The sequence below is a fragment of the Schistocerca americana genome, chromosome 1 (assembly GCF_021461395.2).
Source record: "Schistocerca americana isolate TAMUIC-IGC-003095 chromosome 1, iqSchAmer2.1, whole genome shotgun sequence".
In the NCBI taxonomy this organism is placed as follows: Eukaryota; Metazoa; Arthropoda; class Insecta; order Orthoptera; family Acrididae; genus Schistocerca; species Schistocerca americana.
Window position 1 is genome coordinate 1,228,470,159 of NC_060119.1, and position 24,974 is coordinate 1,228,495,132.

The window sequence follows — 24,974 nt, forward strand, 5'->3', positions numbered from 1 at the left end:
GGAGCGGCGCGGGCGCCGCGGCGCGGCGGATGAGCCATTTAAAGCCAGCCGTGTCCGTCTCGCCGGCTCCGCCCACCTTCCACACATACACAGGCGCAGGCAGCGGCGGCGGCGGCGGCGGCGGCGACGGCGGTGTGGCAACGCCGCGGGCCGGCGCTCTCGCTCGGCGCGCGCACCGCGGCAACGCCGCGCCTCGCCGGCCGCGCCAGTCCGCCGAGCGGCCGCGGCCAGTCAGTTGCCTTGCGGCCGTGATCGCGAGCGGGTCAGCCGTACGAGAAGCGGGGCAAGCTACATGCTCGGCTACACAGCTTACAGGTAGCTAGCACCTCCAGCAGCCACCACTCAGCGCAGCGCCGCCAATGAGTGCTCTAGTGCTTCAGTGACGAAGAGAAATTATTAGCGGTGTGACACAGTGAAGTGGTTCCGTCTGGCATGTAAGCCAAGCCTCCAACTCGCACTTTTTCTCTCGCTCGCTGTGTTTGTGTTGTGATTGCTGTGTGTATGTGTGGTCGCCGCGGTAACGTCCGGCGCCGCCTGCTCCTTCCCGCGGGGGCGTACTCCCCGGCGACACGACGCGACACGCCGCGTGCGCCGTGCGTACGAGCGCCTTTTACGCACACGCGGGCGCTCGCCTCTCGGGGACGAACGCAGGACGCGCACTGCTCGCGCCGTACACCGACACCTCTCGTTCCAGCTGGCATATACGTCGACGTGCCGGTTTGACAGATCCCTAGTACAGCCGCCGCGCCTTGACCTTCCCTCCAGTGATACGAGCCCACGATGCATCTGTCTTTACCTGCTGCGGTTCGATACTGCAGCTGTTGAATTTCGAGAAAGTGTATTTTGCGGTACAGAGGTGATAGACGTGTGTTCGACGAATCAGTGCGACCTGTCGAACGAACACCGGGACGTGTTGTTTGTCTTACTTCGCATTTAGTTCTGGGAGATTAGAATCGGAATAACCGAGTCAATGACCTTGCAGGTGACAATTTCTACTAGTGTTTCTTGTATCGAATAACAAGTTTCGTGCGCGTTTCGTAGTAGTTCCGATAGTACCTGATACCTGTCGGTTTAACGTAAATGTCGGCGAAGGTGAAACTGTGCCACGAAGGCGACTGAAGAATTATTTTGAAAATTTTTCACCTTCCGTATCTGTTGAAAATAGATTTGTTTCGTGTATATTTCTGTAATGCGGTAGGAAAGTGACGACAACCCACTGAAATTCTGTCCCACTAAGCTGCTTCATGTAGATTTCGCGGCAGAGTGTACAAAGTTACGCCGTTTGCTGTCCGTCGGCTGTGAGCATTGTTGGGTTGTGTACCAGTGTGTGGGCCACAGTGCCGACGACCGTGAGGGCCTCGTCCCGGGGACGAAGGCCGTGTGCCTGCCCAGAGCCTGTGCGTTTTGGGCGGCGTGGCGCGCCGGGCGGCTAATCTGAAGGCCGCAGCGACGCCGCGAACAGCTGACCGCTCGCAGGGTGGCGGCACGACCCACGCGCTAAGCGGTCCGCTCCTCTGCACTCCCTCGCCGCAACTCTGCACGTCGGCTTTTGCCGGAAAGTCACCGACAGCAAGAAAATCGCGTGGGAACTGTCGGCGTGTAAACGGCGAACTGATTTCATTTAGAGTACGTATTTGCGAAAAGAGCTGAATAAAATACCAATGACTTGATGGACTGCGTCACCGTAGCATTTTTCGTGCTTCCCTTGCTTGTCGCCTCTTTTCTTTGCACAGAAGCGTGAGGAAAATCGACGCCGATGGAGATATATTTCGTGATTCGCCTGCTGTTAATTGGTTTGGAGTCTTTCAACTTGCAAACGTGAAACATAACAAGAGACTAAACGTTGTCTTTCGAACCAGCCGCTCTAAGAGATGGTAAACGGACGAAAGCCGAAGCAGTCGCCACTGCTGGCGTTACGTGATCCAGTTGTCGTTCAAACGCATAGTAATAATTAAATCGACAAGAAAAGATTAAAAAATTCTTGCCGTCGGAAAGACCTTTTTTTCCTTTCCAAATTGCTACAGACAGTTGTGAATGACAACCATTCTTCTCGATTGATCCGTCAGTGGAGTCCTACAAAAGGTATACTTTGTGGCCTGTCTTCGTAATATATACAGTGAATTGTGCGACGCTAGTGAAGTGCTCTATGTTTTGATTGATCCTCCGCGCTGTGCAAGTTGAAGACGTCCAAGTAAGTGGTACTTATTTAGCACTGAGCTATTAGCCTCAAGTGATTTGTGATGGTGACTCGTTAGGGTCAAATCAATTTTTATTGTTGCCCCGAAACATGCAAACAACGAGGGTAACCGAACATGAACTGGGAAACGTAATTCTTCCTTTTGTAAGTTTATAGTTCTACTGCACGTGTGGTCAGAATTGTGTAGTCGTGTTGTTGTATCACATCCCAAATGTAGGTGTTGTGAAACACGGCGAGATCAGTGAAACTTGGTGTATGGCAATGAATAAAGTATTAGTTCTTTTTGTTGGTAACTAGTGCTGAGTCAGATTCTGAAACTGTCTTACTACATAATTTTTTAAAAAAATTACGCACTTTTTCTGATTTATTTACGTTTTCTCCCGGAAATAGTTCGCCACAACCCTTGTCATTAGTGCCGTTCAGTGTTTAAATGACCATAAATAGTTGATACATTTCATATTGCGGCGTACACATTTCCTCGGCGCGACGCTTAGTCCGGTACACAAGACAGAACATTTGGGAGTAGTGTGTAATGCCTAGCATAACGTATTGCTATCTATATACTGTCAAACTATTTTTAGTCACAGAATAGACTGGAGCGGGAAACGTGTGTGGTTGTCAAAGACTCGTGCGAAAGTTGTAATCCTTAACCGATTGTTGTTTAGTGGGTGAATATTAACTGTTTGTCGTGAGAGGGGGACAGGTTCGTTACGGCCCCCGTTACATTATAAAATATCTTTGTCAGCTATTCTTGACGTTGTGGAACTTGGAGCTCTTATAACAGATTTGTTACTCAGCTTTAACAGAGTAGTACAGATGTTAAGTTTCCGCGCTAAGCCCGGTTGCCCGTGCTGTACCGTGAAGCCAGCGGCGACCTTGCCGTCTGACCGGACCGGAGTGGAGTGGACTTGCGACGCGGCGGTGAGGGGTCCCCGTCCGCGGCAGAGCCAAGCTCCGCAGCAAGGCCGCGGCGCGCGCTCGCCGCCGTGTCGAGGCGTGCGGTGCGCCGCGCCGCGAGCCTACGTAACCTTTACCTACTTGCCGGGCAGCTGGGGCAACGCTTTCGTCAAGGTGGCGCAGCGGCGCGGAGATATCCGCGGTACCTTGGCAGATACGTTATCAGCGCAAAATTCGGCCGCTGTCTCGCAGGTTTTCACGTACTAGCGACAGAGACAGAGACAGAGATAAGCTCTGTGTCGCGTCATTTCACTTCTACGCCAGGGCGAGTGTAGGGTGATTTTGCTCGAAGCCCTTTCATTCATTCGTTACTGAGTGGCATCAGGCTGGACAGACGTCCTGAAATGACCAGCGTCTCATCTGCATTATAACTATCTACAGCATTTGAAACTAACAAAAAGAATTCTGTGACAATTCCCATACAATTGATCTTAAAAGTAAGAATGTGTGATTCTCGAGTTGCAACGTATTAAGAATAAGCACAAAACCAGCACTAACATCTGCCCTCCCAGAACATAGTTCCACCCTGCTCTAGTGCACCGACCTACAAAACGCTAAATTAGTAAATATCTGTCAGCTGTATCTGAGTCAAAATCACACACAACGCGTTACAGTTTTCATATAGTACAGCACGGTCTGGTTGAATGCGATGTGCTTCAAACAGCAAGTGTTATCTGCTGCGTCAAGCCTGTTGTCAGTACGTCACTATCTGATCAATCTCTGGTCTCGTGTAATAGATCTCTGTTATCCTGTGTACTTTGGAAGCATCTTATATGCACTCCCGTACAGTCCTTTAACTAGTTGAGAACAGAAGTGTGATGTTCTCACGTTTAAATGCTGGACCTCATCACTGTCACTTGTGCCTAATACGATGACTAAGATCGCCGCTGTTGTGGTTAAGTCAACGAACTGAAGTCACTTAGTGAACGTACTGTGCAAGAATTGCTCCGAATTTTTCACTCTGTGTCATTTGTTAGAACACTAATACTGATAGTTTCGATTGCTAGTCGTAGACTGAATACATTTCAACTTGTGTGTTCTCCATACGCGAGAGAAAGACTGTTGGCTGTTTTCGTACGCTCTGCGTGGTTCTGATCTAGCACTAGTTATAGAATGATACGGGTGCAACATTGACTTGAGCATGCTATCTACTGCAAATGTTTCTTTATAAAGAATCCACAGTTGTTCAGACTGTTCGATTATCATGTCGAAAAGAGTCTTTTTATGTCTTCTACATAATGACTGAAACTAAAGCAGTTCCCGTAAATAAGTAATTGCAATATCAGAGCACATTTCTTAGCAGTCTGCAACATTGTGCGAATACTGATCTACAGTGGGCAAACATTCTGGGTAACCTCTTGGCTAGGTAGAATCGTGGTGGCCGCTGATGAAGCTGGCGCAGCAGATCACAGACGTCGCCTGGCGAGCTGGCTATCCCGCAACGCACCGATGTCTGGTGGGGAGTCGGCAGCAAGCAGATGGAGCCGAGGTGATCCCTTTGTCGCGCTTCGCCAACCCTCCGCATGCACGGCCATTGTGTCCCATCCGTTGTGGGGGGCAGTGCGTGTTATTTCTCTCTGCATGCGCACTTATGGCCGCTCACAACTAAACCTAAATGGTGACAGTGTTGATACACACGAGTACTGGCCCGATGATAACTTTTTTTAGTAACCTATGGATGACTTAGAGATTATGGTTACGACTGCACGTAGTTTTCCTGGAGTTTCAGAAATATAAAACAGCTATATCGATGATTCTATGCTTTATAATTTCGATCAAAAATGTTTGTTATGTTAAATATTCAAATGTATGAATCGGTTAATGTAAACATTTCCTTTATTGCTATTATTTTTTTGCGCACTTAGCTGGCTCCTCAACAGATTAGCGGCAGCCAACGTACTTTTTCTCCCGTCTCACCGTGGTTAAGTACAATGCTTCTGTTAGTTTCTGCCAAAACTGATTATCTTATAACTGACGATGACAACTTGAGATACATTACACAATCTCACAGTGATGCTTATTTTCAAATTTTCGGTGGCAGCTGGCAGAATACGAATGTGTTGCAGATCGCAAGGCAAGCTGGAAAGGGAGCAGGTTAGATCTAATAGCTGGCTTCCGTTTTTTAAGTTCGCTTGCCCTTACGGCTGAGTTCTTACGTTATTATTAGCTCGATAATTGTTGCCTTCAAGACGGCACCTTAAAATGCGATTTTTAAGTACTCCTAAATGCATTTTCACAAAGAACACGGTTGTCTGTACAAGTTAATTGAATAAGCAAAAAGCAGCAATATATTTGCGAAACCTGGCAGAAACTAAAGATGAGATTGCTTGTGGTATGGTTCACAGTTGCGTTTCGAGTGCGGTTGTCGTACAAACGGCAGTGGCGAAGAGTGACCTATAGACGTTGCCGCAACCTTCTACAACGCAAAGGTCCTAGATAGATGGATACGACTGCTTGTAACTTTTGCAATGAGTTATTTTTGTTTGAAGTGTTTGTGTTTGTGTGTGTGTGTGTGTGTGTGTGTGTGTGTGTGTGTGTGTGCATGCGTGTGTTTATTGTGAGCCGAACAGCCGTACCGGCCACATTCGTGAAACTGTGATTTAATTGTGAAAGCTATGCGAATGGGCACTGAGAACGAAGGCTTAATAATCTATGTGACTTTAGGGGTATAGTCGCTCTTTACGTGGAGCGGAAGTTGCAAGTTTCAAGTCTGTTTTGGGCAACCGTGGTTGGTTTAAATTTTCATTTAATGTATATGTCCTCCAAATACTTTTGAATACAGCGCACAGAATACACTCGATTCCAATTTCATGCTCTCTACCCAACAAATAACTTGGAAAGTATTTGATGATTTACATTTTGCTCGAACTTCAGTCATTAAACTTCCTGGCAGATTAAAACTGTGTGCCCGACCGAGACTCGAACTCGGGACCTTTGCCTTTCGCGGGCAAGTGCTCTACCATCTGAGCTACCGAAGCACGACTCACGCCCGGTACTCACAGCTTTACTTCTGCCAGTACCTCGTCTCCTACCTTCCAAACTTTACAGAAGGTAGGAGACGAGGTACTGGCAGAAGTAAAGCTGTGAGTACCGGGCGTGAGTCGTGCTTCGGTAGCTCAGATGGTAGAGCACTTGCCCGCGAAAGGCAAAGGTCCCGAGTTCGGGTCTCGGTCGGGCACACAGTTTTAATCTGCCAGGAAGTTTCATATCAGCGCACACTCCGCTGCAGAGTGAAAATCTCATTCTGGATTCAGTCATTAAAGGTTGGCTGCGTACGCGACCCGTGGAAAGTAAAAGTCACATTTTAACAGCCAGTGACTGAACACTTCCGCAACGGCAGGGATGGAATGAGCTGCCGCCTTATCGAACCAAACATCCGTGTATTCATCTGCCAAACCGTTCCGATTACGAGACCAATGTCTTAACCGTGGCGCTATCTCACTCGGTAATGTATACGGAGTGTTAATAAGCGTGGGAGCCTTCGTGTTTACACAGCGCATTCCCGTACAGATCTTCCGACACCTTAAAGAAAATGTACATTTGAATCGCGATGTACACCTTGTTCAAGCGAAATATATGTATATATTCACTCTTGGGAAACATCTTCGGTCGTTTCTGAAAACCAGCTTCAGATCCAAAAAGCATTCCGCCACTGTCAGAATTCTGTGTTATTGAAGCTTCCTGTTCTGGATCCAAATTCCACTCCTATCTTTGGCGCTTGTAAATCCACTTGATCGTATTACCTACAGTTTTTGTTTTATGTACAATAGCTTTCAATAATATTTATGGCGGACGCGTTCGGTACACGGCGTGCCAGCCTCTAGGGCCTTGCGTCTGACCTCGCATGCAGCGCATTTGTAAATCTTCCGCCAATTCATTCGTGGAATATTAGCCTTTCCGTTGTCGGAAAGCTTCATCAGATAGGAACCAAATCGCTTTGCCTGAGCTGTCCTGAAGGTCTTTGTGCCCTGTGCCTTCTGCCGTTGCGGGCGCAGATGTGGTACGGTTCCGCGCGGCAGGTATCCGGGCCGGCAACGGCAGGGATTCCAAGTGAAACGCCACGCTGGGTCCCGCAGGTCATCGCGCGTCCGTCTTTCACTGCGCATGCGCGCCAGTTTCTCTGCGCTTTTGTTGCCCGCCGCGTTTTCTCACGCACGGCTCTGTTTCACCCGGCCCTCTATTGCCACGTGGTGATGCTCCTCGTCGCGTACTAGTTTTCAGCGTTGGCGATCTCGTATTCCGTCCTTGCAGGGAGGGGGGTGGGAGGGACGTAATCCATTATCACTACCCGCTACATTACAGCACTTTAAAGCGTGTATGTATAACAAAGTATTCGGATACCTGAGAGAATTAATTTACGGTAAAACATGATTTTTTTTTCACGGAATAGGGTTTTGGGTCGACACGAAGGGTGATTATGTTAAGTCCCTCATTTGTAAATCCATGAAATTATTTTCGTTTTGCTTGAGCCTTTCAGATGATGCTAATTATTATAAATTTAAAGAGAGTAAACATCTACGGCCTCAGTCGCTTCCCCAGGACGGAATCTGTGTACGCCGTCTAGAGTATATGTCATGTGAAAGTGTGCGAACGTTTCCTAAATGTTTGCGATGCGTGTGTCTGTGGTGGGGCGTGCGTACCAGCCCGGTATTTACCTAGCGATATGTCGAAAGCGCCTAAAACCCGCACAAGGCTAGACGGCTGACGGGCTCACCAACTCAAATCGATTTGATCCGCGTCAGGCTCTCCTCCCTGTGTCACGGAACGGCTGTCCTAGTACTTTCAAGCGTTTCTATTTGTCATCACTTCGACAGCTTGCCTATCGATATCACTGCTTTTAGTTCGGCCTCAAATCGCTGGGTGTACCCCATTCCAGATATTTCCACGACAAACAAATAAATCCGAGATGGTCACCGAGAATTTAACTCAGTTAATGGTAATGGAACAAATGGCTTAGGTGTTACAAGCCAGCGACAGCAGTCACTAGCACACGGACACGACGAAAATTACTAGCCCACGGACACGGGAGTCTCTCTTGGTAAAATGTATACCTGTGTGACTGTTGTTGGGGTTTAAAATTCCAATGTCCGGCGTACGTGTGAACGCGGGGGGGGGGGGGGGGGGGGGTGCTGCTTTCTTTTTACTTTCAGAGAAGTATGACGAACTTCCGCAGCCCAAGTACAGCTGAGGCTCATTCAGCTAGCCTTTTCATAAAATTATTTGTTATTAGCATGTTGGCCTTACTGCAGCGCGAAGGAATATTATCTTTTGTAGGTGGCGAAAACTGCGTTTGCACTTTTGGGCTTTTTGCTCGTGCGCATACTGTGTACCTGGGGCGGAATGGTTACTGCATTTGCCTACAACGTCTACCGTTTCTCTCCTCTGTGCATTCTGTAAAGACTCTGTTGACATGCTAGCTGATATCTAACACCTTGTACTAAGCAAAAAAAAAAAAGTAAAACTTTAAGGAAAAATACTGCGAACTACCCAAGACGCAGAATAAACGAGGTGACAAGACCGCAATCTGTGGGGCTGCAGTTTGCAAAGCTTTAAGAATCACTGCTGTGGCGTTTCCTTGAGAGTGGGAACCATGGGTGTCTTTTCTCTATTCAGACATTGTAAATTAGTTTCACGGATTTATCTTGTCATTAACGTTAAGGTGTAAGAATTACGCCGTCATTTGCTGCTACAGGAAATGTTACTGGCCAGAACTATTTTGTGTTCGGGAAGTCTAGGCTCGTGCCTTTCGGAAACATGCATCCTTTTAGTTGTCGCTGTTTGATTCCGCTGCATGCTGTGGGCAGCCTGCGAGAAGAGAACGCCGCTAATGCACCTATATCCGCTGGAATGTTCACGCCATAATGCTGAAGGTCTCCTATTATCTGTAAGAGGTTATAAATGTGCCAGTAATGAAGTTGCTCCAACAAGCGGCATACTGTAGCGAGTGACAGCAAAATTAACCCCTTAAAGGCTAGGAAAACGTTATAACTGCTCTTTATACGCTGTGCCATTGCGGCCTTGTAGCTGTAATGTTAAAAGGATGAATTGGTCTACTACTGACTAGGTTGAGCGACCTCGGAACTCGAGGGCGAATTTTTTTCTTTCGCATAAATCCATGTACTACCGAGCGTTCAGCATTTTTTTCTGTCTGCCGCAACAATGTTTTGAGGCCCACAACACTTGCCTGCTTTTGGGTGCAGTTAGCGTCTGTAGCACTGTGACATTTTAAGAATAATTGACCATTCATTGGTAAAGTGCGTACGATAACAGTCTGAGGTAGATACGTGTAAACAATTATCGCGAACATTATCACGGAAAGGCAAAAACAAAGTGGCACTGATGCCGGGCCGATATCATCATCATTTGTGATAAATTACAGTACTGTCGCACCACGATTAGAACCCGGAACATGCTTTTCGTGGATACTGCCCAAATAAACTGATACAGTACTGCCCGTGTAAGGCAGCTATAAGTGTTAGTGTAACTTTTACAGTTGTCTTTTTATTATTACTTTTCTTATACTACTCTTCTGCAAGAAGGAAGTCAGTACCAAGACTAAGTTATCTGTGCACCGTTCAATCTTTCGACCAACTTTGCTGTGTGGGAGCGAAAGCTGGGTGGATTCAGGTTACCTTATCAACAAGGTTGAGGTTACGGATATGAAAGTAGCTAGGATGATTGCAGATACTAGTAGATGGGAACAATGGCAGGAGGGTGTCCACAATGAGGAAATCAAAGAAAAACTGGGAATGAACTCTATAGATGTAGCAGTCAGGGCGAACAGGCTTAGATGGTGGGGTCATGTTACACGCATGGGAGAAGCAAGGTTACCCAAGAGACTCATGGGCTCAGCAGTAGAGGATAGGAGGAGTCGGGGCAGACCAAGGAGAAGGTACCTGGATTCGATTAAGAATGATTTTGAAGTAATAGGTTTAACATTAGAAGAGGCACCAATGTTCGCACTGAATAGGGGATCATGGAAGAATTTTATAAGGAGGACTATGCTCCAGACTGAAAGTTGAAAGGCATAATCAGTCTTAAATGATGGTGATGATGATGAGCAGTTTGGTTTTATTCGGAATTTTATAAGGGGGCTATGCTCCAGACTGAACGCTGAAAAGGTTTTCAGAAATTACGCTGAAAGGCATAATCAGTCTTAAATGATGATAATGATGATTTCTTATACTAATAACTCTCGATTTTTCCATCTGGTCTACGATGCTCCCTTTTTCCGTGTTAATCACAGGTAATGTTTTTCTCCATCTTATTTGTTTACTTTTATTTTTTCCTATGTTCTACAGAATGATGATTTCTTATACTAATAACTCTCGATTTTTCCATCTGGTCTACGATGCTCCCTTTTTCCGTGTTAATCACAGGTAATGTTTTTCTCCATCTTATTTGTTTACTTTTATTTTTTCCTATGTTCTACAGAATGTCAGCAACTGCCTTCCAACCTTGGTTGATTGGTCTCCTGCAATTGATATTTACGTCTCTGTCTATGATGTTGATTAATATTTTAGTACAAAAATTGGAGTAAGAAGAAGGAACTCATCAATGTACCTAGTTAATGTTGACGACTGAGGATAATTACCAACAGTTACCGGAAAGCCCCCCTAAATTCCCTTGAAGGAGAAGGGCTGGTCGTAGAGTGCCTCGCGAAGTGTGCCCTCCGTTTCCCTCACGTGCTGCTGTGACAACGTTTACGAAAGATGTGTGAGCGCGCGCGCTCTGTGTCGCCCGCGCCCCCGTGGCTAGTCACCTGCGCGGAGCAGCCGATGCTCGCAGCCAGCCCACTTGTTTGTGCTCGAGCTGTTCCGCGAGCATCCCCGGTTGGCTGAGATCAGTTAGTGAACTGCGCCGGGGACAGAGCGCGCGTGGCCCGGCGCGACGGTGGCGCGCCCGGCGGCGGCGATCAAAGCTCGCGCCTCATTGTGTGTGAGCGGAGCGCGTGTGCGCCGCGGCCGGAGGCCCGGAACCAGTTTCGGGAACGCCGCCGCGGGCACCCACCTTCCAGAGGCGGCCGCGGCGCGGGCGGAGGGGATCCCCGAGCGCGCCGGCGCGTTACCTGCCCGGAACCCCCTCCCCCGCTCCACGGCTGCTCCTCCTCCGCCGGCACTATCGCAGTCGCCCCTTTTACACGGAAAGCTGGTCGCATCCGCGCTGCGAGAGGCAGCTGGGCGCGTAGTTTTGAATCTCTTTTTCAGCTCTGACTCGAAGACTGCAAACTGGCAGAGCTGGTTACTTTGCGGCAAGGTCACAGTCCCGAATGAGCTCAGAATCTGTCGTGGGTGAAGGCGCTTCGATCCACATAGCATTCTGAGAGACAGAGCTAAGAATTTCAGTCGGTTCGTGAGGCTTATTCGCTGTGGTCACTATGAAGAACTCTGAAGGGCGGAAGGTCAGGCTTTTACGTCTAAATTAGAGGATGGTTGGACCAGGAACTCTGCAGCCGTTTTCGAAGTTGCCGTCCCTGCGTTTGCCGTAGAGAAAACACGCAAAACCTAAATCGGTCCGCGTGCTACGTGTTTGAAGTCGACTCCCGCGAATTCTTACACCGTACTTCTTCAAAGATTGAACGAATAAGCTGTTTCTTTTAGTCTTCCAGAATTTTTTCGTGCTTCCCTTCGCGAGCAGGTAATGTTTGAGGTCAAGCCCGGCCCACAATTTTACAACAGACAGCAAAAAAGTCACTTTACGAACGAAGATTTCTGTGTTCCAACTCTTACGTCACATTCATATTTCTGGTCATCCACGCTACGAATCATTGAGCTCCCTGGAATGTAAAATTACTGATTCATAAATGGTGCCTTTCAGAAAACTTACTTATCTGAATTGCTGGAAATAAACTGAATACTCATATTTTCAAGCATGTGGAAGCCGAGTAACAAATAGTTCGCTGTTCAGGGGCGAGCCCCACGTTTATTTAATGAAAATCAAAGGTAATGCAAATAAATGGTTCAAATGGCTCTGAACACTAGTTGCTTTAGAATTTCAGCGGTTCACTGTTGCTGGTAATGTGTTTACGTCTGCAAGATTGTTATGAACAAACTGGAAAAGTAGCCCGCTTGTGATGAATTTCGACGCGCCTCCGTTTCTTCTGTGTCACTCACAGAATTTGGATCCGTTTTTAGATGTTTAGCATTTAAATTAACATCATTCCGAAGCATTAAAATCACCGAGATCAGTTGCACAAAGACGGGGAACAAGAATCCACTCTCACTCTCTGTAGAGTGGATTAAGGAACAGGCAAAAAACCTGTACCAGAACGACTGGTTCGGAAGCAGAATCTGGTTCCGCACCAATATGAGCTCAGTGGCCTTGCTCCGTCAAACGTCATTTTTATAGGTCTCAGCTCTTCAGAACATTGTACATGGGGCTCTTGGCGTCCGAGGCTATTGTTGTCCCTACAGACCTCTCAAGATCTACATTTCTCCCGTTTTGCATAATCTTGAATTCAATTCTCCGCAGCTAAAGCGACTACATTTCTGTGATACGGTTACACATGATTTCGAATTTTTCCCAAGTTCTAATCCTATCAGAAACACGAATTTTGAGCTTCAGAATCTGGGAGGCAGTGTAGTGCAACTAAATATGCACGATTCTCGATTAACGCATTATGCATTAGGTACATTAAGTTCCAGATTTTCCTGTGTGACTCAAGGAGAAGTCAAGACGCTATGTTCTTATTGATTCCATGTGCCAGAAGTGTGCGCAAACATCGGTGTGCCTGTTAAAGGAACCTTGGTTTTAATGTCCCGTCAGTGACTATGTCATTAGAGACTGCCACAAGCTCCGGAATGGGGAGGATATCGGCCGTGTTCTTTTCAAAGAAACCGTCCCAGAATTTGCCTTGATCTACTTAGGGAAATTTTTGACGATTTATTTGTTTGAGATTCTTGGATGCTCTACCAGTTAAACGATATTTCGATATGATCAAATATTGAAATGTGTGTGAAAGCTCATGGGACTTAACTCCTAAGCTCCTCAGTCCCTATGCTTACACACTACTTAACCAAACACACACACACCCATGCCCGAGGGAGGACTCGAACCTCCGCCGGGACGAGCCGCACAGTCCATGACTGCAGCGCCCTAGACCGCTCGGCTAATCCCGCGCGGCGATATGATCAAATTATTGTGTATATTTCAGGCTCTGCCCGAATGATATGGTACAGTTTTGTGGAATGGGCTTTTATTTGGAAGGAAAGAAGGTTTAAATGAGCGCGTATTAATTTAATTCTAATGAGATGTTACCAAAGTCACCAAAATTTAAGTGAATTTGTGCGATATTTTCCTTTAATAAGATTAGAAGCCATTCATTTCCCTCTCTGCCCAATGCGAGCTCGTAATTCCCTCCTCCTACACATACAGTATAAGTTATACCCTCAGCACACAGACATTACCGTGACTTGGTACGTCTGAGAGCACATACAGAGTGGCAGCTTCGGTCCACTCAAAAACAAATCCAAATGTGCAAGTGTGTAAACACACTATAATTTTTAACCCAATACAGATAAAGTTTTTTGTCCATTAAAAAAAAATCAGACGAATGCAGGGGCTCTAATCTAAAAATGACGTAGCCGATTTCTTTCCGTGTAAATGCCCCACTCGCCCTCAGATCCATAATACGCCTTTTCCGTTGGTTACCTATAATATCGTAAAAAACAGTCAAAACGGAAATGGTCACCCCTTCCTTTCCTCAAAACTCACTCGGCCAGATTTTAGAGACTCATTATATGTATCCTGGTATCTGCACCACGCTGCGACTCGGAGTTTTGCACGTACGTTACGAGTTAAGTAAGGCGAAGCCAAGTCACAAGGGGAAAAAGAGAAAAAATATATTAGGGCGCCCAAATGCTGAACCCCGAATCGTAGCAGTAATTTGTGAAGTAAGGCTTCGCCAGTGCAGCATACCTCGTATCTCCAATCAAGCACTGGTCTCCCGCCACTAAGATTACACATCCCCGCCCCCCCCCCCCCCCCCCTCCCACACATATATACACGCCCCTCTACCAAATTAACTGTTCCTCGATGCCTCATCATACTTTTATTCAGGTTGTGCCTCGATACGATTCAGTACTCCAGTTACCTGATATAATCTGTATCAAGTATTTGTACCTCTATGTATCAGTCACCCGACCTAATCTGTAGAAAGTATTTGTTGTTGATACAAACTCGTCCCATTTATAGAACAGTGTACGAGGCGTGTGTGTGTATTTGGTGGTGAGCGTTGGCCCTGGTGCAGGAAGCGAGTAGTCCACACACACACACACACACACACACACACACACACACACAAAGAGCGACGCCACGCGGCGGCTGGCGGCTGCAGCTGTCACGGCTGAGGGCGGCGCAAGCAGCCACGAGCTGCTGCTCCTGCTCCTGCTTCTGCTCTCGCCTGCCCTCCCCTCCCCTCCAACGCCTCCCCCTCCCCCTGACCGCCCCTCCCCCCGGCGCGTAACCTGGCGGGTGGCCAGCCGCGGCCCTGCACCGCTCCTCTCCGCTCAGAATGAGCAAAATAGACCGCTACCAAATACAAGTTGCGCTATATATAAAACCCCACGCAGGAATATTTCAAACTGTCGCCCTGCCAATATTACGCCCGCCCATTATATTCGGAGCCCGTGCGGCTTGTGTGGCCGAGATGGAAACTGCAGATAGTCTAAATAACTTTTAAAAATTTTGATTTCAATCTAGTAATATTACATGCAATTTTTGCTCGCAAATTATTCTAGGCCTTGAAAGTTATACAGATATCTGAACGCTTTCAGATTAAGGATTTTGTTTAAATCATTTCCTTCTTCCTACTATTGCGTTCTGCTCGTAGCAATGTCCCCGTAGTCTTGAGGATTTCTGCCGAAAGTAACTACTTTAAGTCTCTAGAAGAAGAACCCAGCATTCGACTGAATAATTCGAACGATGAGAACATCACCTGTAATGTTCTTAACTACATTTGAAACCATAAACTAATTATTGCAAAAACAACAGTTGAAGAGAGAGAGAGAGAGAGAGATAGAGAATGAGGGTGGTAGGGGGGGGGGGGGGGGGGGAGTCACGACATATAAGTGAAACAAAAAAGCCACCAAATAAAAACTTAGACACACCTTTCAATACATCAAACTGTAATACTGCTTACATCAAAATAATCTGATCTTCGGGCAAATAATGTTAACACAGTAGTCTCAATTGTCAGGCAACAAACCTTTACAGATTTACATTTAAACACTACAACCAAAGATCACACAATTACTTTGTTTCTGTGGACAATAATATAAAAAACCATCAAGCAGCATTTTGCTGTATAGTATATGCTTCGAGAACTTTGCAGTTTTTGTTCAAACGTGACAGTGATAAATGTGTACTGCAATGCAGACACCACAGTAACATTGGAAACTGAGATTAGCACTAAATATTTTCGGTGTGAGGACTGGGATTAAGCTTCAAAGTTTTAGTTACTCTAATGGTGTACTGGGTTATCTCTGTTTGGCAGTGTCGTCTCAGTATACGTATTTGTTGTCAACATTGGAAAAGTAGGTTCTCGCGACACAATTTAGTGTGCAGATCACAGCATATTTTTTGGCAACACAGCACTTTTTAGAGATTTGTTATAATATTCACGTGCCATATATAGTACAATGTGTATGACATATTCCTATGTGCATGGTACAAAGCAATATTTTGAAGTAGTTCTGAGAATAAATTTGTACATCTAGTAGTGAATGATGTGTCGTCATTTACAAAAAATCATTTATTTAGTGTGATTTTTAGCATTCTTATTTTGTTTGTGTGACCTTTCATTCCGCACTCATTTCATTGCACATACCTAAAACAATATCATTTATAAAAAGGACATTCCTTGAATCATGTTACTGTACAGAGGCATAATACTCAAACAATATATATCATGTTTGATTTCTGGGCACATAATACCTTACATCAAATTAGTTAACGAAAGCGTTTACATGTCTTTTTATTTTCTCACAGTTGTATCTATTCTTTGCACTTCTGTTTCAATGGAACTTTAGAATTTTCTAATTTTTGCTAAGGAAAATGGCAGTGTCCTTCAGTTTTCTCTCTTTTCTGGAGAATGGATATATTTTTCTGTAAACAATTGGACACATACTCATTTATTTTGCTATGACTTGTTTGTTGATGAGAAGCCTTAATATTTCTCAGAACTGATATAACGCACACTATCTGCAAAATATTAGACCCTTTTCATTATAGCAGCTGCTGGCTGTGCTTTCATAGTTGAGACATTAGTCACTGAGAAACTGATATATAACTTTATGCGATGATGGTGCAATTACACGAAATTTCATTTGCTTTGATATGTGATGCATGCCTTAGTTAGTGCATTTTCTGGACAGAGTTTTTTTATACATTATAAAATTCCCATTTGTTAATTATGACCAAGCAAATTAAAACCAGTTGATTTTCAGGAATGCAATATTGCTGAAGCCCTGAATGTTCAACAAGCAGCTCAGCAGGTGCTGTTGCAGTAAAGCAGTGTTTCTTGCCACATGAATGGCACTGAACACACTCCCTGCTTGTGTGAAATAGTCCCCAACACAAAATTGCATCACGACCATGAGAGAATATACAAAATTGACGTATTGGATTCTGCAGGATTCAAGGCAGCTCGTGACCACTCATTTGACATAGGTACGGGTTTTGCTATTACCACAAAGAGTATTTCCGTATTTCACAGAATTTGTGTTAGTTTCAGAAAGTCAATGTGAGTTTAAGTTTTAAGTTTTCACTGACTTATAATGCAACTGCATGCTTTCAGAATGTTTCATTTATGATATAAAACAGTCTTAAATTACATTCTACCTAAAAGATTCCCATACAACACAACCGTTCACCTAACACCTACCACCTCTTCATTCATAGTTAATCCTAAATCTTCTTTCCCATTGACGAGATACACTGAAATGTTCACTATTATGATTATACTACCAGTTTATAAAGTAAATACTGGGTAAACTACAGTTTGGAGCCTGTGAAAACATTTCTAAATGTTTATTTTTGGTGACGTCTGAGCTCACCTGCTGATATTCACATTATTATTGTAACCACAACATTAGTGTAATGAGAAATTATAATGTGGCATTGAACACTTAAATGTTCTCACAAAAGAATTCTTATTTGCCACTTAATTTGAGGATTGTAAAAAGAAAAACCATTTTTTAAATATTTTCAATAACACTTTAGGGTATAAATCGTACGATTTCTTTTAGTATCCTTCCATACTGTGCTTTATTAACAGAATATCTATTTGTGTGTCAAATTTGAACTCGACATGTATGCTAACTTTAGATGAAATAATGGTCTTTTAAAACAGTGAAACATTAAATAAAAATCAACTGTAACAGTGAAGAGTTTGCGTTGTTTCTCACAGACTTTGAGATTTTGTAAGCACAAGACGAAAAGGTTGATGTACAGCATTAGAATTACAAGCAAATTATTAAATAGCTGAAACAGTCTTTATCACTGAAATAATATACTAATTTGCAGATACAAATTAGTAGATTTCTGCCAACAAGACTGTGAATGTCTCACCAGTAATCATCCTGTTCCAGAACAGTAAATTAGATACAGGGGAGGTTGTAGGAAAAATGGACAACTGAACTTACAACTTCATGAGGTTTATTTTCTAAAACTTAATCTGCTCAAACAATTTGTCGGAGGAGCACTGTGTTTTAGACATTATTTTCTAAAGATTATAATTTGGAGGCATGAATTTATAGATGTGACAGATCCTGTATTATTGCTTCCAAATGCTCAGCATTATCATCACCCGGGGAGGGGGGGGGAGGTTACAAGTGAATAAACGACTACTGTATATCAGGCTTTCGAGTTACGGGAAGGAACAGTGGCAGAAGCGTATACTCTGTCGGTAACTCCCGTACCTGAAGCATCGGGCAGGTTCCAGATGTCGCCCCTCCTCACGTTGCAGGGAGTGGTCACCTGGAGGCGGAGGCGGCACAGCTGGTGCCGCAGGTCAGCACCAGCAGCAGCTATCTGTGGTCACGACGGTGTGGGGCGTGACGACGTCGACGCAGTCGGGCCCTGCGCAGCAGCAGGGCGGCGTGGGGGTCGGCGTGATGGGCGGCTACGGCCAGGGGAAGCCGCCGCCCGCCTTCGCTGCCTCCGGCTACCCACGCCAGCAACCACCGTGAGTACCACATTTTACCTATGTACGTGTGTGCGTGTCGAACTGGCTGTTCTCTCTATTACTCATTTCCCGAGATTTGATTAATGTAGTCTACAATCGAGAGAGTAACTGCGAAGTGTCAGCTTATAGACAAATGAGTTTTAGAATTGCTGACCGCAGTTGTTTACTATTAAGAGATTATAAGATGAAAATCGATAAAAGTAAAATAATAGTAATGGATTGTAGTTGAATTAAATCAGGTGCGTGCTGAGCAAATTAGATTAGGAAATGAAATACAAAAAGTCGTCGATTAGTTTTGCTATTTGGACAGAAAAATAGGTGACACTACAGTAAGCAGGCTCAAATCTTTGTAAGGTGTAGTAGTTATGCACAGGTGAAGAGAGTAACATAGGACAGATTAGCACGGAGAGGAGTATCAGATTAATCTTTGTACTAAACACCCCAGCAACAATGTCTTTAATGTTTATAAAATCTGTACTTTAAATGTAACTGTGGAGAATGGAGATACACATTCTGGTTTCATCAAAGGACTAGACATATTGGGTAACAGCAGCACCTGTGCCACAATATTTGTATTGAAGCTTACAGAGATATTGTTGGATAAATCAGTGCTTGTTAGTTGTTATAATAATGAATTTAATGAAAGGTCTTAAACCCTCCCCAAAAAGATGCTATCATTATCATGAATACACTCCAATGAAACCTATAACAGAGACATAATACAAAATTCAGAATATCAAGTTCCAAAAGCTCTAGTTTCTGATATTACATATTATCTATATGTGAGACTGTATCACTTTTGTGTAAGCATGTAAGAATTTTAATTCAGTGTACTCTTCACCATTCAGTCTACATTACACTCACTTTAGTAAGAAATAGACAAGATAGATAGGATTACATCCTTATGAATGTATTGTAAATGCTGTATCATCCACAATTCATCATCTGTTTTAAAAAATAGACTACCACTGAGAAATCAAAGTGAATTAAGTAACGAAAACAGACTGAGCCTGAGCAATAGTGCATAGTTTGAACTTATAATACGATAATATGAAATTGCCTGAAATTGGATGTAGTAGCTAGGAAAGGCTATAGTGTTTCAAAATCTAAATTGTCTTTCTGGGTGCTACGATGGAAACAGCTTTAATAACAACATTAATATTAAGATCACTAATGTCTGATAGATAATAATTTGATATCATCGTACGTGTGGTGTGCAGCACAGTTGCAGCAGGAGAAGTAAGTAATATTCATAATATTGTCCAAATACCTCAGTCTCTAAATATGACACGAGCATCGGCATGCCACAAATATTACAGTTCTAACACCTTCCAATGGAATATCTGAATAACTTTCAGATGCTATCATATGCACATAATGCCATTTGCTGTGCTTAATTTTTTGTTGGTTCAGTTCCTACTATATTTTTTATTATTTATTTTTATTTAAAAAGAGAACTAAGCTTATAGCTACAATGTTCCTCCAGCTGATCACTGACGTCTGCATGTGATGAGGATTTTTTAAACTGTCTTTGACAGCAGAAAATGACAGATTTTGGTGTATTACTGACATTCATTAACATTCTTTCAATATTTCCTCTTCTCATCAAACCCATGAAATGAGTATAGAGAAAGGAAATGCTACATGCGAGGAAGTTTAATACTAATATTATATAACTGTAAATTTGAGGTGTTGTGCATCAGTGATTTATTGTGCTTTTGCATGGAGTTCATGGACCATATTCAGAGAGGTGACAGTTGTGGAACTATTTCCGGGGTTTCAGTAAAATTCCTCCGGAAGTGTGAGTGCAGTCTGTGTGTCAAAACCACCAACTTTCTGGCTGCCTGCGATAGTTGCTGAAATGCTAATAGTTTTATCACATATGATGAGGTCAAACACCCAGAAAGATTTTGCTGAAGTGGACTCTGAGCATAAACGCAGGTGCTCCTACATTTGTGGGAATACTGCTTCTGCTATTTTTCCTTTGTCATGAGATTCCATTAGGTACATTTACTGTAAACACTCTTGCAATGTTGTACAGATGCAGCAAATGTCTTGGTTTTTCATATTGTGATCTTGATCTGGTCTGTTGATGTAGAAAGGGAGGAATATTCTATACAGCAGCAGAAGAGACAGTGGGGGGGGGGGGGGGAGGTTGCTAGAAGTAGCAATGGTGTTAGTAAGTGACAAAATGTATCCACCTATCTCCTTTAGACTTCAGAGGTAATGTAGACTCTTAGAAAAATTTTACTGATATAAAAGGTGTTACATGCATTCCTGTCTCTCAAAATCTGTAACAAATATTAGGCCTAATAATGGAAGTTATATTATACTATGCATATTTTTAGATGGTTAAATATTGCTGCCTTCTGAGCTGGAGTGAGTATCGCACAGTGATACAAATATCATGAAAAGAGGTTAAAACTGCAGGATTATTAGCAATGTAACTGAGAATATTGAAATATTGTAGGTAACCATCCGTGTACACTCAGCAAACCACTGTCACGTACGACAGAGGGTTTTTAGGATTGTGCGACACATTAAGGTTTCTTCCCGTTCCAATTTTGTATGGAGCTCAATGCCTCTCTGCACGCTGTAATGGGTCAAATCATGTCTTTGTGGTCCATGTGGGATTCAGGAGTGAAATCTATTACTAGAGTCTTCACTGCCTAGAAAATTTTTAGCGATGTTTGACGCCACAGGTTTCTCCTTGGTATGATTTTAGTGACGGGCTGACAAGTGACCTGTAACTCGATAATTCTCGTGTGATATAAATCATTATAGTCGAGCTCGAGAGACTACGAGGAAGGGTGTCACTTCACTCGCCGTGGGTCGCGATCGAGTACATCGTATGCGGAGGACTTTTATTCAGACTGGGAGAAGCTTGCCGGAAGGCTGACCATAACTAGAAAATAATAACGGTCCCGGCGAATCGGAAATAGAATGCGAGTTTCCAGAAGCGAGGCTGCCTATTTTATAAGGCAGGTCTTAGTGGAGAGAGAAGAAAAAAGATGGGGCCCGTTTTTTCTTCATTCTCGCTCTTGAAGGGAGATGGTGGGTTGATGAGAGAGCTTAGCTCGTTTTAGCCATAGGGAGAAAGATCATGGGGCGTGTGAGCGCGAACACACACACACACACACACACACACACACACACACACACACAGAGGTAGAAAGTGAGAGACAGGCTAGGTGCCAATAGTTTAGTCACTTTGGGAAAGGTTAATCAGCAAACAGCTAAACGATTACGATACGACCGCGACAGCAATCGCGCCCTCGCCTCGGGACGGTAAGCTTTGTGAGGGCTTTGACATCGCAGCGAGGGGATGACTGTATAGAGCGAAAGAGGGAGGGAGCAGGGCGCGGGTCGAGTGGCGGAGGATGGGGAGAGTTTGACGAGAAAATCGCTGGGGCCAACAGGCAGGAGCCGGCCATTGTGTGTGTGTGTGTGTGTGTGTGTTTTGCTGGCCTGGTTTCCACGCCGAGCCGAACCGCACAGTTGCCGTCGCCGGCGCCCGCCCTGACGCCATTCAATCGATCGGCCGCTCCGTGCCGTATAGACAGGCATCGAGGGACACGGAAAGGAGGACGTCTGGCAACGGAGGGCAGCGAGCAACGAACGGCCAGAGAGGAAGCGGGAGGTGGCGATGACAAAACTGGTTGCCGGCTGCTCGCCACGCCACGCAGTCATTGCCACGGCTCTAGAATTATGGCACTGCGTCGCGAGCGGTGACCGGCTGTTGTACGTGGTAGCTAAAGCTAGGGAAAAAGGGAAGTGGATCGAGCGCTACGACGAAATGGCTAGCGCTTCTGCTCCTTGGAAGCTTCCCGCAGTTTTGCGATATATATGTGAATCAGATTTAATCTGGGAGAATGGACAAAATTGATTGATACCGTATTATTGCTCGCAGTAGAATCAAAAGAACTCCGCTCTCTAATGATGCCTTTTTCACCTCATTTAGAGAATGAAAAGTGGAACAAAATCAGTTTGTGAGGAATAAAGGCTGTAGTACAAGGTGAATCAAAAATGACTTACAATTTTGGAATGATGTAGAAATTTATTGAGAACTTAGCAGAATCGGTAGCAAACAACCTCAGATTTCGCATAAAACGGTCAAGTGTCATTTCGGTTCGATGTGACTCATTTGCGATGCGGCAGACATCCCAAAAATCCAGTGGTGTCAAGTGCAATTGGCCCTTCACGGCCTGTCCACCGACTGCCGAGAAAATGTAGAACTTCCGCGAGGAAATGGGGCGGTCCACCGACTTGAATCAAATTTGAGGTTACTTGCTACAAAATGACACCTCTACTGATTCTGAAAGTTATCTCGATAAATTTATGTAGTATTACAAAGTTGTAAAGTCCTTTTTGGTTCACCCTGTATATTTTCCAGCTTCCGTGGTGGTGGAAGAGTTGGGGACGTGAGCGACTAACATTTGTGGAGTGGAAAATAAATACATTCTCAATCCAAACTGCTGTATTTATTGCTTACCACTTTAACTGCAATTTATTTCCAAGCCGCATGGCTCCATCTTCAGGTATGTAATGTGGAAAACGACGTAGAATACATGTGAACAAGAGACAGTTCATCCAGGTATGAGATGGATGGATGAACTGCTTTATGCTGAGGTGATAACCCTACTGGTAGTATACAGATATAAAAAGGAAATAAATAGTCTTCATTTTCCGCCAGAAAAATGAGGTACATAGCTTTTTTTCGGAGCGCATTTTCAGAAATGAGACTTTCAATTTGGAACCGTACAAGCTGCTCGTTTGTTGCCTAATGTGGTAATTCACAGTGCAAGGAGACAGGGGGCGTCAGCGTTATCCTTTATTTTCTGCTTACCATTTCATTTTGAATCGCTTTAATTCCAAGTTTTCAGTCACGCTAGTAGTTCAGTGCTTGTACCTAACGGGATTAAACACGCAAGAAGAGATGCGCTACATTTACAAGCAACACTACTTCCGGAAAGTGTAAACTATATATCGGAAACCTGTTTCCGCTGACGAGCTGTTTAGATTGAAATCGATATCTGGTTCCGATCTTCAGTTATTTTATACGAATGGATTCTCGAAATCAGCCGTTTCTCTTTCAGGCCTAGTCAACACGATGGCCATTTAAGGTAAACACTGCAAGTTGATAAGTTATTTGCTGTCCGATCTTTCTTCTTGTTCTTCGCTGCATAAAAAGTGACTCCTTATCAGTCGACATTTCCAAGAACAAGTGGAAGAGAAAATCGTGCAGCTAGGACCGCATTTCTGTAATGGATATTGGAGCCTTTACATATAGCGGTATTGGGAAATTGATTTAGGAAGTGTATTTGAACCTCCCCCGTTCACGCCCCTGTAAAGATACGATCGGACAGGGCTTTGAAACGCCGTCTTCCGGCAAGCGTGTCCAGTGTGTTAACCACTACGTCGCCTCACTCGGTAGGTCTAATGGACACTAACGTGCTTACACTGGGCGAACTGACTACCCGGTAGCACTTGGTAGACACGTGGCGACGGCTTAGCTCCTAACCCCTTCGCTGGCAGGTCGCTGCAGCATTTATCTAATGGACAGCCAGTGAATCCCCAGACGGGCCGCGGAGCTGCTGGCAGTGGCGGCGGTTGTCGCGAGGCGTCGGGCGGAAGCGGCGTGCCGCTATCAGGGCGGATGCTCCGGCCGACTTCCTGCCACCGCTCGCTACCTGCCTTCTGCTGCTGCTGGGTGCCCTCACCCTTCACCAGTTCGCAAGCCATCGCCGGCCTGCCACAATTCCTGCAACTTTACTGGCTCAGACAGAGAGAGAGTGAGAGTGAGAGAGTCAAACTCGTCTTCCGCCATGAACAACAACTTTTTGAGGATAGGTCTGCTCGGATAGGTCAACATGGAAGAGTATTCAAAGCGAAACGCGACCGACTAAGTTTAGTGCCCTGGTTCAATACCCCTGTTCAAACCAGCGTGTACTTCAACAAAATCTAAATGAAAACTATTATCCTTCTCTAGATCCTCTGAAACGCGTAGGGCTCGGACTACACTCTCAGGGAAATAGCTGATAAGGCTAGTCTGCGATTGGAATAACTTCTCTCATTGAAATAAATAAAAGTCCGCCCCCGGTAGCTGAGTGGTCAGCGCGACAGACTGTCAATCCTAAGGGCCCGGGTTCGATTCCCGGCTGTGTGGGAGACTTTCTCCGCTCAGGGACTGGGTGTTGTGCTGTCCTAATCATCATCGTTTCATCTCCATCGACGTCAGCATCATTTCATCCCCATCGACGTCAGCATCATTTCATCCCCATCGACGCGCAAGTCGCCGATGTGGCGTCAAATCGAAAGACTTGCACCAGGCACGGGAGGCCCTCGTCACACGCCATTATTATTATTATTATTATTGAAATAAATGGTTCAAATGGCTCTGAGCCCTATGGTACTTAACATCTGAGGTCATAAGTCCCCTAGAACTTAGAACTACTTAAACCTAACTAACCTAAGGACATCACACACATCCATGCCCGAGGCAGGATTCGAACCTGCGACCGTAGCGGTCCGCCAGTTCCAGACTGTAGCGCCTAGAACCGCTCGGCCACCCCGGCCAGGAGATGTATTCTCGACTTTTCATTACTATCCATTAACGACTTTTTTTGGTATTCGTTT

At 44.8% G+C, this 24,974-nt stretch overlaps 1 protein-coding gene across 5 annotated transcripts in view; it reads left to right on the forward strand.

Moving 5' to 3' along the window:
• Positions 1-223: 223 nt before the first annotated feature.
• LOC124619926 (zinc finger MIZ domain-containing protein 1-like) overlaps positions 224-24,974 on the forward strand; it is a 145,748-nt gene continuing 120,997 nt past the window's right edge. For 3 of the 5 annotated variants that reach the window (XM_047146572.1, XM_047146588.1, XM_047146580.1), the window contains exons 1-2: positions 224-315; positions 18,120-18,338. In XM_047146572.1, the coding sequence (XP_047002528.1) occupies positions 293-315; positions 18,120-18,338 (242 nt within the window). In that variant the 5' untranslated portion in view covers positions 224-292. The other 2 variants (XM_047146598.1, XM_047146606.1) reach the window with 2 other exon arrangements.